The sequence below is a fragment of the Crocodylus siamensis genome, chromosome 4 (genome assembly GCF_052110815.1).
Source record: "Crocodylus siamensis isolate JL-2025a chromosome 4, ASM5211081v1, whole genome shotgun sequence".
NCBI lineage: Eukaryota > Metazoa > Chordata > Crocodylia > Crocodylidae > Crocodylus > Crocodylus siamensis.
Genome location: NC_143398.1, coordinates 238,370,216 through 238,388,785, shown reverse-complemented (window position 1 = coordinate 238,388,785; position 18,570 = coordinate 238,370,216). Strand labels below are relative to the sequence as shown.

Here is an 18,570-nt window from a genome sequence, read left to right as displayed (position 1 = left end):
AGATCATCTAGTCCGACCCCCTGCCATGGCAGGAAAGAGTACTGGGTTCAAACGACCCCAGCAAGGTGTTCGTCTAGCCTCCTCTTAAAGCCCCCCAGGGTAGGAGCCTGCACCACTTCTCTTGGAAGTTGCTTCCAGAATCTAGCTGCCCTGACCGTGAAGTCGCGCCTCCTGATGTCTAACCTAAATCCACCCTCTGCCAGCTTGTGACTGTCACTCCTGATTGTGCTTGGGGGAACAGGGACTCCCCCAATGCCTGCTGATCCCCCCGACTAGTTTGTAACAGGCCACAAGATCCCCCCTCGGCCTTCTCTTCTGGAGGCTGAATGGGTTCAGGTCCCATCGCCTCTCCTCGTAGCGGCCTGCCCTGCTGTCCCCGATCATGCGAGTGGCCTCCTCTGGACCCTCTCCATGCTGTCCGCATCCCTCCTGAAGTGCGGCGCCCAGAACTGGACGCAGTACTCCAGCTGCGGCCTGACCAGTGCCGCATGGAGGGGGAGGATCACCTCCTTGGCCCTGCTCGAGATGCATCTGTGGATGCATGACAAGGTGCGGTTGGCCTTCCTAATTGCCTCTCCACATTGCCGGCCCATGTTCATCTTGGAGTCAATGATGACCCCCAGATCCTTTTCCGCCTCTGTACTGACAAGAAGGGAGTTCCCCAGCCTGTAGGTATGGTGCCGGTTTTTCCTCCCCAGGTGCATCACTTTGCACTTACTGGTGTTGAATCCCATCCTATTCTCATCTGCCCACCCTTGTAACCTGTCTAGGTCCGATTGCAGCCTATTGCTCTCTTCTGGCGTGCCCACATCCCCCCACATCTTAGTGTCATCAGCAAATTTGAACAGGGTGCTTTTTACCTCCTTGTCCAAGTCACTGATGAAGATGTTGAACAGTGCAGGCCCAAGGACTAAGCCCTGGGGGACCCCACTGCCCACATCCCTCCAGGTCAACAATGACCCGTCCACCACCACCCTCTGGGTAGGACCCTGCACCACTTCTCTTGGAAGTTGGTTCCAGATCCTAGCCACCCTGACAGTGAAGTAGTGCCTCCTGATGTCTAGTCTGAATCTACCCTCTGCCACCTTGTGACCGTTATTCCTGGTCACTCCTGGCAGTGCTCGGGGGAACAGGGACTCCCCCAGTGCCTGCTGATCCCCCCCGACTAGTTTGTAACAGGCCACTAGATCCCCCCTCGGCCTTCTCTTGTGGAGGCTGAACAGGTTCAGGTCCCGTCGCCTCTCCTCATAGGGCCTGCCCTGCTGCCCCCGATCATGCGAGTGGCCTTCCTCTGGACCCTCTCCAGGTTGTCCACATCCCTCCTGAAGTGCGGTGCCCAGAGCTAGACGCAGTACTCCAGCTGCGGCCTGACCAGTGCCGCATGGAGGGGAGGGAAGGATCACTTCCTTGGACCTGCTCGAGATGCGTCTCTGGATGCATGACAAGGTGCGGTTGGCCTTCCTGACCGCCTCCCCACACTGCCGGCCCATGTTCATCTTGGCATCAGTGATGACTCCAAGATCCTTTTCTGCCTCTGCACTGACAAGACGGAGTTCCCCAGCCTGTAGGTATGGTGCTGGCTCTCCCTCCCTAGGTGCATCACTTTGCACTTGTCAGTGTTGAATCCCATCCTGTTCTCATCCGCCCACCCCTGTAACCTGTCTAGGTCCGATTGCAGCCTATTCCTCCCTTTTAGCGTGCCCACTTCCCCCCACATCTTAGTGTCATCAGCAAATTTGAACAGGGTGCTTTTTACCTCCTTGTCCAAGTCACTGATGAAGATGTTGAACAGTGCAGGCCCGAGGACCGAGCCCTGGGGCTCCCCCCTGCCCACATCCCTCCAGGTCAAAAATGACCCATCCATCACCACCCTCTGGGTGCGGCCCTCCAGCCAGTTGGCAATCCAATCGACTGTGTGGGTGTCGACACCACAGCCCCCCAGTTTCTTAATGAGAACGGGGTGAGGGACAGTGTCGAAGGCCTTCCGAAAGTCCAGGAAGATGACGTCCACTGCTACCTCTGCGTCTAAGGATTTGGTGACCTGGTCCTAGAAGGCCACCAGGTTGGTCTGACAGGACCTGCCTCTAATGAACCCGTGTTGGTTGCCCTTAAGCATAATCTCCCCTGCTGGCCCCTCGTGGACATGTGCCAGAATAATTTTCTCAAAAAGCTTGCCCAGGATCGAAGTAAGACTAACTGGCCTATAGTTTCCTGGGTCCTCCTTCCTCCCTTTTTTGAAGATGGGAACCACGTTGGCTCTCTTCCAGTCCTCTGGCACCACACCAGAGCACCACGAGTGCTCATAAAGCTGTGCCAGGGGTCCTGCAGTGACCTCAGCCAATTCCCTCAGTATCATGGGAGCCAGATTCATCAGTGGGGATAACACACAGGGATATTCTCTTATTTTTATCCAAATATTAATGAAAAACAGCATTGCTATTTACAGAAAACGCCTACAGCCTTTATAACCCGCTGCAACTCCTGGTCTAAGATTTAGGCTCAACTCAATGCAAAGTCTGAGTCTAGCTAAGTTCCAACCTGGTTGAACCTCAGCAAGGTCATCTCCAATATGAATCCTGACAAGATGAATTCAGTCCTTTGCCATTCTGTTGAGGACTCACCAACGCTGCACTTTACTGTGTACAGAGGTTTTTGGCAAGAGCTTAAAAAAGTGTGCTTCTGCATGACCTTAAAGCTCCCATGACACTGCTGGTCTAGTGCCATTGGCCAAAATTTTTCCTTCCCCACTGTGCTGTGCGCTGTTTTTACTATTTTTCACTATTTCTACCCCACAAGTGGCTGCTATTCAGCAGTTTCCTCAGTCTATAATGTGCAAAGTGTTTATTGGATCCTTTTGTATGAGGAGCTGTACATATGGATGTCAAGTTGTCTCTATCACCCATATAGTGACTAGTTGTCTAAAAATCTAGATACCAGTATTACTATAGTGCTTCTTTACTAATTTCATTTTGCCTTTTACCAAATACCACATATCCATTAGTATTCAGAGACAAGTTTGCCAGCTCTCACAGAGTAGATAAGCCCCAGGTCACTCCTGGTCACTCCTGCAGGAGAAAGGGCACTCTAGACCACCTCTAGTACATCCAAAACCCAAATATTTGGTCCACCAGATGTGTCCTTAATTTGCAACTGGCTAAGTAGGCAGCTCATGCTAAGTTCACTCTGTTTTCTTTTAAATAGTGGAGGCAAAGAAAGCTGACAGCAAGCCCTTAGGCTTTGTATTGCAGCCACTCCATAACTTCCCAGTGAAGGCAGGAGGGGAGGAAGGCTCTGCCTACATGCTGGAGGAAGTAAAAGGAATGGACGTACTTGGACTGGAGCCTTATGGAAGAACTTGGCTCTTGGGGTTTGCATGGTGGATCTATTGCTTAGGGGTGCATGAAATTGTGCTCTGTCTGGTGCAGGCTGACATGGAAACCAGGGTTATGCTATTCCCTTTACACAGCAAGTAATCAGAAGGTGCCGGCAGAGACCAGGAACTGGTCTCTGCCATGTGATCAGACTCTGAGGACCCAAGAGGTATAAAAGCACCTTGTTGCCTTTCCCCACTCAGCAGTCTGGATGCTTGTATATCGGGTGGCCCATCCAGCACACTCGAAACTTGAGGGCAACACGCCCAACATGCCCAATGCAGTTCTGCATTCAGTGGGTCCCTAGCTGACTCTTGGAGAACTGGCAAGAGTCATTATATTCTTTTTACCTGGAATCCCTTGGTGTGTCACTGACAACGCATGGAAAACTCAACCATGAGGTTACCAAGGCCTCTCTGGGAATGCCAGTAATCCCTTTCACCTTTTCTGCTAACCACATAGTTAGTGAAGGGGAGATTGAGAGGCAGTTTTAAAAGGCTGAAGAACTCAAGTTTCTCAACAACTTCTGAACTACAAACCAATTCACTCAGACTCTACCACAGCTACTTACAGCACATGCACATAAGGTTCACAGAATAACAGCAGCACTGAATCGTAGATCCTATTGGAGTTGACCTGATAGCTGCACTCGTCTGCTCAGTCTTTCATATGTAATTAGGCAATAGAAATATATTTAAATGGTCAAGAGGTCTCTTTACATAAATACAAACAGATGCATATGACTGGTGAGTATTCTCTTTTCACAGGATACCGTATGTGAACAGAGCTTACTCTATTAATTAAATTAGCATTTGTCTTGAGGAGGTGAAATCCTGGTCCAAATATATAGTTAATGGGTGTTTTATCATGGACTTTTATATCTACATTTCTTTAAATGGCAAAACTGCTTGCCTTCTACTAGTCTCTTCTCTTTAGGTTGCTGAGCCAATGTAATTATAGTGGATTTTATTTCGGCTCATGCAGCAGTTACAGAAAGGCTAACTACATTGCAATGGCACCAACAAATTCTAGCTTCCACTCTTATGTTGATACATCCCCCTATAGGCAATGAATAACTGGGGATATAATTTGGCCAGTACAATCACCATTACTTCAACAACAAACAGATTAGAAGAGACCAGAGTAGCAAGTTAACTGAACGTAACATGTAAAATGCCTAGTTTTCTTCTGAAGTCCTTCAGAGTATGTCTATGCTTCTTAGCAGCTGTATTACTGCATGCAGAGCTCCATGTGACTGCAACTAGATTGCTCTGGTGCTTGTCTTAGCTTGCGTATCACTGCACTACACTCTAGTTCAGGATGCGGCCCACCAGGCCATTCTATCCGGCCCACGGGGCTCCTAAAAATTTAGGAAATTAATATTTATCTGCCCCTGACTGCCCGTCATGTGGCCCTCGATGGCTTGCCAAAACTCAATAAGCGGCCCTTCACCCAAAATAATTGCCTGCCCCTGCTCTAGTTTAATGTTGCACAGACATACCCCTGGAGGCAGTAATTAAGGGCCACAAAATTCCTTTCCACGATGCTTTTCAGAACACAACCACATTTTCAAAGCCTTAAACATGATTTTCTCTCAACTTTTCACATATATGCATATAGAAAACCTTCCACTGCCTACATGTAAATCTGTATCCCAACAAGATGGTATATCTACCCATTCCTTCCTTCTCCATAAAGCAACAGACAGTGATGATACAATAACATCAGATTAATCAAAACCCAGGGAATTTCCTGTGTTGCAATCTGCAGCACTACAGACCACATGAACCCTTCAGACTTGATCATTTCCCAAACTCAAGGGTCTAGTGTATATCTACACGATACAAATGATTAATGGGAGAGGGATGGCTGGGCTGTTGTCTACACATAACATGCAACATGAGTTTAGAAAAAGGAGTTATTTTGTACTCCTCAGGTTAGAATATTCTCCAAATTAAAATAAAGGAAAATGTGTTATTGTCTAACAGGTCAGCTCACCTGTTGTCTAACAGGTTAGATCACGAGCTCATACAAACTGACTTAGTTCTCCTGACATCAGCTATGTTGATTATACAAGCTCAGGATCTGGCCCATTCATATATATATATTTTGTCTGTTTGCTTGCTCTTTTTTTTAGCATTCATTGAATGGTTTCCATATGCATACAACTCAGTCCTCATCATGCACTTACCGACAACAGTGAGGTTGACTTGCGCTTGTCTGCTGCCTACTTTGTTCTCTACCACTAGCGTGTAGCACCCACAGTGCTCTTGCTTTGTTGAGGAGATCGTTAGTTTGCTGCTGTTTTCAGCATTCTCGATTTTGATGTACTCATTTTCTTGAATCTGCCAAATTAAACAGAAAGATCATCAAAGAGCTATCACAAGAGGTGGTCTTCATCTCTCTTACAGGAAGGAGCCCACAATTACATTAATTACATTATCAAAAGATGTCTGTAGTTGATGCCATAAAGGCTAGGGACAGAAATTACATGTAAACCAGTACAAGGGATCAGACACTGGTTCAAATCTGTAACACAACAGAAGTTCAGTGCACATGAACTGCTTTCAAAACAGCTGAAACTGGTTTAAGATAAACCTGGATGGATGTAGTATCAGACTTCACTGATTTAGGTTAAATTGGTTTATTGAACTTCTGTCCTAGATTCAGATTCAAGTTAACTCACAGACCCCCAGGATCCTAGAATGCTTTGCACCACCCCCACAGCACCCCCCCACAGGGTGGATGGGCTAGCTTTGACCCAAGTGGTCTGCTCCAGCAGAGAAGGGAGATGTGCTCTAGCACTCCGCCAGCTTCTGGCCTGGGCAACTGCAGGCATATGGCTGCATGCCCAGAATCAAAAGTGAATGTCTGTTCACTTGCTGATCAGTTCAATCTACACAGCTTGGACTAACCTGCGAAGATTGAATCGATTCAGTCTCAGGCTTTCTGACCATCTGTACTTAGCCATGGTGGCCAAGTAACACCTCTAGGTGATGCCGTAACTCCAGTAAAAATAGTTGGCAAAACATGGAATTGCCCAAAGATCTATAAATACACTTCAGTAATGTAATGGTCTGAACTATGCAAAGGAAGATGGGAGAGGTCCTTACACCTAGGTCCTTCCACAAAGGCCACAGCCATGAAGAGTCAATGGGAATCTGCTTGGGTATAAAGGTCTTCCTCCAAAAATCTTTTTGAAGGACCAGGGGCTCAAGCTGGAAGACCATGTATAGGGGGAAAGGGCCACCTAGGTTAGTAAGAGTTTTACCACCTACTTGAGTGGAACCAGGATTTGCCTCAAATACACTGGGTTCATTTGCTATTCACTTCTGCAGGCTGGATTTCAAATTCTGACTCAGAATATCCAAAAAAATGACTGCTAGTGTCTCCTCCCATTTCCACGCTTCCCCATCAAAGTCACCCTTCTACAAATCAGTAGGACAGTTTCCTGGACTGAAACAGTGGATGCCATCTATGGCTGGTTAGGTTAGGGAGGTGAAGGGTAGCAGAGCCATACAGGGAAACAAAGCATTAGCTTCTCTAGGGCAATCCTGGTTTCCTGAGAACCACTCTGAATCCAGAAGCAAAGGGGAAGAAAGACACAGCTATTTGCTGCCCTGCCAAACCTTTAATTCTTGTAAAACACCCAACATTTAATCCTTGAAGTTTCCAACCCAAAGACAACACTACATTCACCCAAATCCAAGACAGACCTCAATTTAAGATGACCACCCCGAGTAATTTGACTCTATACATGGAAAATTAGAAATCTGTTAAATTTTCCATGTATAGAATCTAATTATTGGAGGGTCATCTTAAATTAATCACCCCCATTGCTCTGGCAGAGAAAGTATCAACAGGAGATAAGGGGACACACCTCTACCGCTTGCCCTCCCTTCCTGCTCCCCTGCCCCTTGCACCTGTGCCTGCCTTCCCTGCCATCTATTTCACTGCTCTTTGCCTCCCACTTGCCTGTGCCCACCCTCCTGTTGCCTGTCCCCAGTGCCTGCCCCCCACCCTTCTGTGCCTGTACCTGATACCCTGTCTGTGCCTGTACCTGATACCCTGTACCTGGCCCCATGGCAGTCAGCAGTGGCAGCCCTGGCTCTGGCCCAGCCCCAGCCCAGCCAGGCAGATGCAGTGGTGGCAGCTCCAGGCCCAGTTTGGCTGGGGCCAGAGCTGTAGCTTGGCTGGAGCTGGAGCTGAAGGTAAGTGACAGGGGGAAGAGGGGCAAGTAGCAGAGTTGGGGGCAGGTGATGGGGGGCATGCTATGTAGTTTCCTCTGTGCCACCCCACTACCCTCACACAGTCTCCCCTGGACTCCCTCCACCCTCACAGCTCAGTGTCATAAGCCCCTTCCTCTGCTGCATGAGCCACCCTGGTCCAGGACAGGAAGTGGCTCAGTTCCTGGGGTAGAAGCTAGAGCTGAACTGTCACCTGCCCCAGGCTGGCACTTGAGTCTAAGATGAGGCTCCCCCTACCCCCTGCCAATTGATTAGGGGATAAAGCTTTGTCTTGGATTCAAGTAAATATGGAAAATTTTCCTTGCTCAACTTGCAGAAATAGGGATTTCCAGGCACCTTAAGTAGCTTTCATAGGTAACTGAAAGTCACAATTCCAGCTGAAATCCATCGGCATGCTCTGTACCTGTGACTATAACCATTCCTTTCCAAATGATCCAGAAAAGAACCAGAGCATGAATGTCAGAGACTCAGATTTTGACTTTTATTAATTTGAGACATTACAGGGCATTAAAACACTGGAGCTACACTATAATTACAGAAGTAGTACACTGTGTTCTCCCTGTGAAATAGAAAACATAATGTCCGTGCCCTTCCTCCTCCCACCACTTCCTGTTAGATAAGAGATTCCCGATTTATTCTCAGAATTTCATTTATCTTGTCTCATATATTTAAAAAATAAGGGCTCATGAGGCTAAGAGCAGGTCTTTCCCCTTAGCTGAGACATAAAACATGTTTTTGTACAAGCCTGCTGAAGTCAACATGAAAGAGCTTCTTTTTGCTGTGGACAGGGTGGATATGCACCTTTACAGCCTAGCTAAATAAAATCTAAGTAGGGAGCACAAGCTTTGGTGAACCCAAGTTCTTACTTTAGTATGAGCAATAAGACGATAATATAGCTTAGACTACACTGAAGGTTCCCACCTCCCCATTGCCTTGTGTTTGAAAGGAAGTTCTCTTTTGCTTTGTGCAATTTGCTCTATTAGCACTAGTCAAAGTTCAAGTGAAATCTCAGCACCTGACAACTTCCAAACAAAGCATCAAAACATGAAGAGCTGCTGCCTTCCTTGGAGATTACTGGTTTCTATTTGGCAGCTCTGCTTCCTGCAGTCCCTTTCCTGCCCGGGGCAGGCGGTCGGACCTGATGATCTGTTTAGGTGCCTTCCGACCCTAAGCACCATGATACTATGATACAGCATCTGATGAAGCAAGCCAAAGCTTGTGCCATACATCTCTGAACCAACATTGAGTTGGTTTATAAGGCCAGGGACAGAAGTTACACAAAACCTGGTTTAAGTGAGCAAAAACTGGCTTAAACCTGTAAAAGAACAGAAGCTCAGCACACATGAACTGGCTTCAAAATGGCCAAACCTGGCTTAAGATAAACCTGGATGGATATAGTACCAGACTTAACTGATTCAGGTTAAACTGGTCAATGGCATTTCTGTCCCAGATCCCCTCCAGACCCAAGTTGCCTCACAGGCCCCAGGTATCTCAGGAGTCTTTGTGGGTGGGTGGGCTAGTCTCTGCCAGGGCTCCTCTGCTCTGTCACATGGCCTGGCTCCAAGCCAGCATGGAGGGATTACACAGCAGAGGGCTTCTCCCCCTCCCAGCTTTCTATGGAGTGCTCCCATCCCTGCTGCCTGGCACAAGCCTCCAGGCTGCCCAGTGCCTCTCGCTGGCTGCTGCTCGTGCCAGGCCTCAGTTGGACGCATGAGGTGGCCTGGGGGGCTTGTGCCAGGTGGCGGCAGGGACAACAGTGCTCCATACAGGGAAGGATTGGGCTCTGTTGTCCAGCGCAAGCCTCCTGGGCTGCCCAGAATGTCTTTCCAGAGCCTGGCACCAGCAACAGCTGCCAGGATGCAGCAGGCAGCCCCAGGGGCTTGTGCTGGGTGGCAGGGCTCGATCCTTCTTTCTATGGAGCCAGCCCAGCCAGGCAGGGACAGGGGAAGACTCCAGCTTGGGGGGCTGACACTGGGCCGGGGGGAGGCTTTGTTCCCTCCCTTCACTTAGTGACCCGCTGACCCCCTCCACATCTGGGCTCAGGGGCAGGCCCCAGATGCGTAAACTCTCCCCCTTCCCCCTCCACGTCAGTGACTTGTGCAGCCAAGACTGGCTGGGGGTGGGGGGTTACCCTCTTCCCCCCGTCACAGCTGGGTGGATCCCAGGTTGGCCAGAGGCTTGAGGCTCCCCTCACATGGACAAACACCTGGCCTGGGGTCAACTGGGGATGGGGGGACTGATTCCCCACTGAGGGGGGACAGCAGGGCGTTGGGGGCACGTGCCAGGCAGTCAAACAGGCCCCTGCCTTTTGGCCTGGCCAGTGCAGGCCTCCACCTGCCTTCCCCAGCTCAAAAGTTAACATCTGTTCTGTTCATTACAGGTTTAGAAAAACCTGTGAAGATGGAATCGATTCCCCTTGGGGCTTTCTGACTGTCTGTACTTAGCCTAAAGGTGCAAATCTACCCTACCTTCTGCCTGTGGGAGGCCTGGGGAACAGAAACTAAGGTCCTTGTACTCCAAAAAAGATGGTCACAAGGATTAGAAGAGAATCATACCAGTAATATTAAAGCTAATCTATGTGGCAGCAGGATTTCAAAGCACTCAGCTCTGGGGGAGTTCCACTCCCATTGAAGGCAAGGGTAACATGCTTATTGAACTGGGAGCAAAATTAGGCCAGTAAAATTACATCCCAGCAGGAGGGTGCAATTCCATTCAACAGAAAGTTGCCATGAATGCCCTGAGTCCTGAAGTGTAATCTGCTGATTTCCTAGGGATTTTTACATATCCAGGTGCCATAGTGCTGGGTTCTTTGAAAAGTGTGTGGCGCTGTGACACTTGGAATTGTATAAGTGGCAAAACGTATGTCAGTGCTGAGAAAATGGCAGTGGCACATTTTTGAACTAAAACACACCAGAGGTGCTTTAGTTCAAAAGTGCACTGCCACCATTGTCTGTGCACTGACGCGCATTTCCCCGCTTACAGAATTGCATATGGGATGGTGCAGTTTGCCTTCGCTCGCATGCAGAGCAGACTCAATTAATCACATTGGGGGACAGAAAAGTATGTACATAAATGCCCTGAGTGGCCTTGTAAGAACATAACATGATTCTTACATTTTATCTGACTGCCTCAGGGCACTATGAGCACTCACACAACAAAAATTGTCACCTCAGGACCCTACTTCCTGAGCTAAGGGAGAATCTCAGTTAGTTGTTACCAATATAGGGTCTAAGAAACACAGTTGGCTTGTTGATCCTTTCCAGGATAAGGCGGGAGAACACACATACTTCTTAGGTCATGAGTGTTCTCTCTCTATTGGAACGGGGAAAAAGGGAAACGGGTACTTGTACACATGGCGAAATTGCCCTTCTTAGCAGTTTAAATTGCCCTTTTATAGTGGTTTAATTGCGTTGCACATTGCACGTGTGGCGGCATCTTGCGACTTAATTACGTCATGCTGTACACACGTGGCAATGTACTGCGATGTGAATGACTTTGTTATGCAGCAAACTAAAACACATCCCAATGTATTTTAATTTGCTACCTAATAGATGTAGTGATACATCTATCCCTGAGCTCTCCTGGGCTTCCAGAACCCTGTGTACTGTTGCTGTTGTGTTCTCTGGCTGCCAGCACACCCGGCTTGCCCCTGGGCCACCATGGGGAGGCACCAGGAGGGTGGCTGGGTGTGGTGGCAGCCAGAGAAAGTAGCAGGGGCAGTGCACAGGGTGCTGAAAGTTCAGACAGGCTCGGAGAAGCTCAGGCTTGGCAGGCTTCCAGTGCCCCTGCCGCCATCTGCATCCCTGCTGCCTTCTCTAGCCACCAGCACAACCAGATGCCCTCTTCCTACCTTTCTGCACTGCCCCGGGGCAAGCCAGCTCATTCCTGGGCAGTCCCATGTGGCAAAAACAGTGCTGGAAGCCCTGGCAAAGGGGAAAAAAAAGCAGCCAGGGGTCTGATCCTTTTTTTTTTTTTTTTCCATAGGAGCCTGCCCATAGCCAGGCGGCAAGCTGCTGGCAGTGTCTAAGCTGCTGGGGTCGCTGGTCTTTCCTTCTGCAGTGGTGGTGCCCCTTGGGGCTGCCCAGGTAGGCTGCTAGTGGGCCAAGTGCTGCCCCAGGTTGGAGGCAGCACCTGGCCTGCTAGCAGCCTGCCTGGGGAGAACTGAGGACACTACCACCGTGGAGGGAAGGACTTCGGCCCCCCGCAGCTCGGGGTCCACTGGCAGCTCACCCCCACAACTGCAGGCAGGCTCTGCTGAAAAAAATAAAGCACTGAAGCCCCTAAATGGAAATGGTGGGTTTTTAATTTTTACAATGAAAAATCCACCAATTAAAAACCCACTGTTTCAATTTAGGGAACTAAACCCCTATCACATGTACAAGTGGCCACAGAGGCTGCAATATTCTCACACTCCACAGTGATAAAATGGCAGAGCTGATGTTAGAACATCCCAGTTCCTGAAGCCTGGCCCAGGACCAAATTACTAGTGCATGCTGCCTCCAAGAGAATGCTGTTGTGTGGTTGCAAAAGAGAAACAGAAAGCTATATTGGTTTCTGGTTCATGGAACAGGGTTGAGACATTATGGGCTTGAAGTGGGAATTGCTAGGTGATGTTATATGGCCTCTGTTACAGAAACCAACATAATATTGATCCCTTCTGACCTGGAAAATCTAAGGGTGACTATACATGTGCTCCGGGGTGGAGGTGAGGGGAAGGTTTAAAGCGCCCATGGCATCACGTGTATTCACTGTCCTGCACTTCAAAATGACGGCAGGGGTGCTTTAACTAAAGCTCATCAAACGAACTTTAGTTAAAGCATCCCCACTGCCATTTTGAAATGTGGGGACGCTGAATACATGTGACACAGAGGCTGCTGGAACATGTTAATTAACACACTCCAGCAGACTCGCAACAGACTTGATGGAGTCTGCTCTGATGTGTGCTAATTAACACATGGTCTGTCATGTGTATAGGTGCCCTTAGTCAACAAGAATTTTTCCTAAGCCTAGATCAGAGTTCAGCATATAGGTAGAAAGATGCCTGCTCTGAAGAACTTAGGCTTTGAACCTTGTGAAATCTGATTCTGAACCCCCCTGGGAGTTCAGAGGGCTACTGTAGTGAAAACAATGTGGTATCTGCTCTTAAATCCAGTCTCCAAGCTATAGAATGTTTTTCCAAAAAAGGACTAGAACTGTACAGTTGGACAAGAACAGCCTAAAAGGAAACAACAGAAGCATATGAAACAATATAGAAATGATGAATGAGAGAGAGAAAATTAGCTGGATGTGATCACTGGCAACCAGTTTCAAAAGGTTAATAAAAAGAATTTGCAATGTCCTGTGCAACGAATACAATGTCTTCAGCCCCTTGAGGAAATGTTGGCAAAATAAGGGTTGGATCCCACCTTTCCTTGCATCAGGGACAGTTTTCATTCCTGTTCTCTACAACTTAAAAGTGATGGTGGGGGGGACCACATGCTGAAGTAGTCACGGGCCAGGGCTGCACGCTTTGGGGGCTACAAGCCCTGCCTCCCCCTGCTGGAGTAACATGAGCCCCCCCTGTTGCTGTATGGGCAACATGAGCCCACCAAGTCCACACTGCATGAGTCCCCTTGCTGTTGCCACCAGTTGGGGTGAGTTTGTTCCTCCCCTACCCACCATTGTTACAGAATCAGCCTACTCCCACAGTTGGGTAGCCCAAACCTCCCTGTTCCTGCCTGGGCAGCAAGTTTCCTGGGCCCCTCTGGCTAAGCTGCTCTGCTCCAAAGATGCCGACTGTTGCCACAGAAGCAGGAACAGGCCAGACAGAAGCCCACATGCTGCACATTAACCCCTCATGGGCCACCGCTTGCACAGCCTTATTCTAGATGCTGAGTAAATTCCTAACAATATAAAGAAAAGAGCTGCTAGAGCAGCTTAAAGTTGATCTTGGGCTCTTCAGTTTAAAATGTTTAAATTGGTTTGTTGCAGCTCGTATTTGGGGAGCCCATCTCTCTTCAGGAACAGAGCTTAAGAACATGAATGACTCACACTAAATCCAAGAAGGAACCATAAACCTGTAGACGGTGATGATAGTCATATCAACCACAAATATGGCCTGTGACAATACTTGCAGCATAAGATGCACTTAAACATTTTTTATTACTTTACTTCTACAAAGTGGACACCTCAAGCATCAATGCTGAAGAGGCAATTTCTTGCCACTGTGGGCAGGAAAGAAAGGTTTAAAAAAAACAAATATCTTTCCAAGGATGTATCCTTCAGCCATACTGAGGTCTAGGCATCTCTCAAGGGTGAAGTCGTTTCTGGCTAAAATTTACCTGTTTGCGGAATTTCATCCAGGTGCAGGTTATGGGGGCAGTTCCTACAACTTTGCAGAACAGTTCCACGGATTCCCCGGCACGGACTTTCCTGTCTTCTGGGAACTGAGTGATCTGGGGGGGAAGAACTGATAAAAAGAACCCTCTCTTTAGAGACCTACACTTTCTATCTTTGCTAACAGCTGAGCACAAGCATCTCTCAACAGAATTTAGTCCCATTTGATTAAATCGCAAAATGATATGTATCCATGACTTTCAATGTATTGGCTCTCTGGCCCCAGGAAGAAGGCAGAACTGAACGCACGGCAGCTCTGTCATATGGAACGATGCTGATTTCTACCTTGGGTGTGCGTATGGTTCACACCTGCCTCTGCCACTTGAGCCAAAAGAGCAGCTGGCAGCAACAGTACACTGTTGCCCTCTGTGTGGAAGAACTACATGAGAGCAGAGGCACACAGTGCCAGTGGGCAATCTTAGCTATTTGTTGAAGCAGAGGAACGGAGGGACCTGGGACTGCTGGATTTGGAGGGATGTTTGCGTTAGTGGTTACAAATTCTCCTTCCATCGTACTTTAGCTCCTGCCCATCCTTCCTCTGCTTCAATCCACATCTTTGGCTCATTCAACCCATTTTCCACCTCTTCATTCCACTGCATGTACATTAAGTACTTTTTTCTTTGTATCCTTGTCTGGGCATCACAGAGCAGGGACAAAGAGCACGTGGAAAGCCAGTCTGCTAGCTCCCTGGGGAGACGATGTGTCAGCAACCCCTGGCAGGAGAGGGAGGCAGCTGCAAGGGAAATGCTTCCCATTGCTTGCAGCTCCAGGGTGGGACACATCCATCTGCTCCATGGGGATGGTGCACGTGCACCCTGGTTGGCATGTGGGAGCTATGAGGGAATGGGGAATGCCATTCAGAGAATTTAGCTGCCAACCTAACCTGTCTCTACTGAGCATATGCAAACAGAGACTCTTTGGAGGCTTTTCTCTTTGCCAAATTTAGGCATTTTTTTCAGGGACAGCAGAATGCACAAGCTAGGCACTGGATCACTTTCCCTCCTCCTCCTCCCTCTCCCCCAACAACTTTTGAGCCCCGGCTCCAAAGCATAAGGGCATTAAAATTAGGCTGCCAGATTTTTTTTTTAACAAAGGCAAAACAGCTCAGTGTTTCCATCACCTCTTTCTGGGAAATGGCTAAACATTTTTTGGCTAAAACTTTTCAGACTGCTGTCTGGGGCAGACAGCTGACACCAGTCTGATTAGTTAAAATATGGCAAAATTATAAGCGACTGAAAGCAAGTGCCTTTAAAAAAAAGAGGTCAGGCCTCTGAGGTCAGGCAACGTAAGTGGTGCCTCTTCTATAAATCTTGCCTCAATATAGCCTTATAAAAGAGCAAAGTAAGGGAACTTAGTATTCAATCCCCCAAAAATGCAAGGTAACAATTGCAGTGAGAAAGATGTTACCTTCTCTTGGAAATCTTATCACTTTATTGTCTAGTCTTGCAGAATAACATAATGCAACTATTTACCTGCCTTCGGGGGGGTCTTTGGAGCTGGTTTCTTCTTTACTGTTGCTTCACCTAAGGAAAAAAAAATTAAACCATTCATGAGAAAATGCATTTTGAGAGGCACTAGTTTAATTATAAAAATATTCCCATTCCTGGCAGAATTGTGTCGATTAGCTCACTCCACAAGGAGATCTACTTCCTAATAGTAGTGGGCAAGAACAAAAACTTTAAATACCATCAGGGATCCTGGCTTCACCCTCAGGATACGCAGATTGACAAACGGGTGTTTCAAAAGCCTCAGGAAGTACCTACTTTCCTGTGTGATCTGTGCCTATATTAACCACTGAGTACCCACCATACTCAGCCCATTGAAGTGAGGCCGCCACATCGCATTAAACTACTACAATCCATAACAAGATGATTTTCACCATAATGTTTTAATGTTAAAGAAGGCAGAATGATTTAGGAGAAAACCTGGTTAAAACCAGGTAATCCATTTTGTATTTTTTTATCAAGCAACTCCAGAGCCTGCACAGATATTAGCATATGTGGGAACTGAGTGTTATATTCCACATTTATGAATGGGGACAGAACTTGCCAATTCCAAATAATACGATTTAAAAAAAAAAATATGGGCCTTCGTTTGAAACCTAAATATGCTTCAATACAGGTACCTATATCCATGTGTAGGCCACACAACAGAAGTGTGGATAGGCTTGATTTTTAAAGATGCTGAGGACCTGCAGCTCCAGTTGACTTCAACTCAAGTTAGGTGCGCTTAACACCTTCAGATACCAATCTAGATCCACTTCGGTGCCTAAGCACAGCTATGACAGCCCAACCTTGTTTGAATGATCTAGTCCAGAGGTGTCAAATTCACTTTGTACCCTGGGCTAGTTATGGACCACAAGGCTGGACATGGCCCAGTGCTGGTAGCCATGGTAGTGGCCACTGCAACAGGGGTGGAGAAAACAGCCACAAGCTTGGCAGGTGCTTGTCCTGGCAGAGGTGCACAAGTGGCAGTGGGGCCAAGAAGTTGCAGGGCAACTGAGGATTGTATTGCATGGCCCTTGTTCACCCACCTGCTACTGACAGCCATGTCCTGGAGCCTGTGGCTGGCCCCTCCCCTAATTCCCCAGGCCCACTGGCTCCAACGCTGGCATCTAGTTCATAAGCTGTATGTTTGACATCCCCATTATTTCTTAAAAATGTAGCGGTTATCCAATAGCTGGCACATTACACTAAAAAAAATTAAAATAAAATAAAAATAGCTCTTGTTTCCTTTTAACCCTCCCCTTTAAGGAGATATTTAACATTCTGGACTCTTAAAAATTTGGCATCAGCATTTTCTTCTTGAAGCACTGGAGGATGTAACAAGAACTGCTGTACTTCCATTGTTCCAAGCTTTGAAATCAGTCATGCAGACAGCAAACAAAGTACAAGTATTTTACATTACTTGCATGAGTTAACAATGGAAAGCACCGGCCAATGCATGCTACATGTCTCCTGCTGTGCTTGGTCCACACAAGGTCTCAGGCTGCTGCAGAACATAACTGCAGGCCTAACTCTAGTTCAAAGCTGTAGAGACTCAATGCTTTTAATTTTGGAGGTCCCCAGTTGCAAGAGGTGGCAGCTGCCATGCTATCTCTGCATTGGACTGTTAACACAGAAAAAGCCTTGTAAATACATTTTACCTTTCAGCAACATATTCTTTTCTCTGTGGTCTTTTTTTGGAACCCTTTGCTAATGTAATTTGGACAATGTAATCAGTCTGTATCACTTTCTATAAACAGCTTTGCTTTATGGCATTTCCCCCGAAACCTGTTTTTAGTTTTCACGTGTTCTACATTTACAGGTTTTGGTTGGAACAAGTAGTACTATGCTACAGAGAAAGGCTGTTCTCACAGCGCTTACATCTGAGTCAAAAACAGGAAGCACTCAATCCCTCTCAAGAAACCCTGTTCCTTAGAGATTGCCAGCCCAATTTAGCTTGTTCGAAGCCTGGTCTGATATCCAAATTTTAAGGTGGTTATTCTAGCGTAACTGAAGCATAACAGCATTCACTCCTTCTCACGACACCTGGTCCTATTCAAAAGACACTTCCAGAAAATTAAGTTTGTTGCTTTTTTGAGTCAGCTGCCAACTTATCTGTTGGCTCTATTACATCTTCTCGACTTTAATAATGACTGTTTACTTATGTAAAGTATATATACTTCCAGCTCGGTCCTTTCCCCCATAACTTCATGGAAGAAAAAAAAAAGTGATGCCTTAAATGTAGCATCGAGGACTCCTTATTCTAAGCATGTTGTTGGCCTGTTTTACTATCCGAACTCATGCTGAACATCCTTCATTGGATGAGAAGCCCCAGTGACCTCAATAAAACTACTCAGGTGAGTAGGTGCCAGCGACTGAAGCCCATGGACTGTGGCCCCCTGGGAATCCTCCAAGTTGGGTTTCATCTAACTATCACTGAAGTCAATGCAAGATCTGGAATGACTTTAGTAAGAGGGGAAGCCCCGTGTTATTTTTTAGCATGGCTCTGTTACTGTACTGTGCCATGAATACTGCCCTCATCATATATATTTGATATGTGCGTTTGTGCATATTACCTTATTTTACTGTACTGCTCATCAGTTGCCCCATCCCTGCTGTGAGAACGTTAGCTGTCCTCAGAGTAATAAGGTCTTTAAAAACAGCACCTATGATCTGACTGCCTATGTACCATGGTAGGCCTAACTTGAAAGACATCAAGGAATATGTGCCATTTGCTAAATACTCATGCTTCACTGAAGGTCCAACTGCCATTTTTCAGAAACTTCAGAACAGGGCAGAAACCACCACGGCAAAGTGTTTCGATCCCACATGATTTACAAGAAGCTCTCTCTGATACAAGTAATCTGTTCACAACACAAATTATATACCTGCTGGAATAACCAAGCTAACAGGCAGGGTGGTGAATGAAGTCCCATCTCTCTCTGAAGTCTCTTGCCTTTTCCAAGATTCAGTTCAACTCTGTATCTCTCAAGATCTTTTTCCCCCTCTTGGTTGCCTGTTTTATTCTCTTTACATATGAACCTAATTCCAAGGACACACACAGACACCTTCCCATCTACCCATGTATATACA

The 18,570-nt window shown here is 47.2% G+C and overlaps 1 protein-coding gene across 6 annotated transcripts in view; it reads right to left on the bottom strand.

Annotated features, from left to right (window-relative positions):
* MYLK (myosin light chain kinase) overlaps positions 1–18,570 on the bottom strand; it is a 346,647-nt gene that overhangs the window by 62,953 nt on the left and 265,124 nt on the right. For all 6 annotated transcript variants that reach the window (XM_090045981.1, XM_090045986.1, XM_090045983.1 and 3 more), the window contains 3 exons: positions 15,466–15,516; positions 13,939–14,066; positions 5,563–5,716 (listed from right to left, as the gene is read on the bottom strand). In XM_090045981.1, coding sequence (XP_089902107.1) covers positions 5,563–5,716; positions 13,939–14,066; positions 15,466–15,516 — 333 coding nt within the window. The remainder of the gene's footprint in view (positions 1–5,562; positions 5,717–13,938; positions 14,067–15,465; positions 15,517–18,570) is intronic.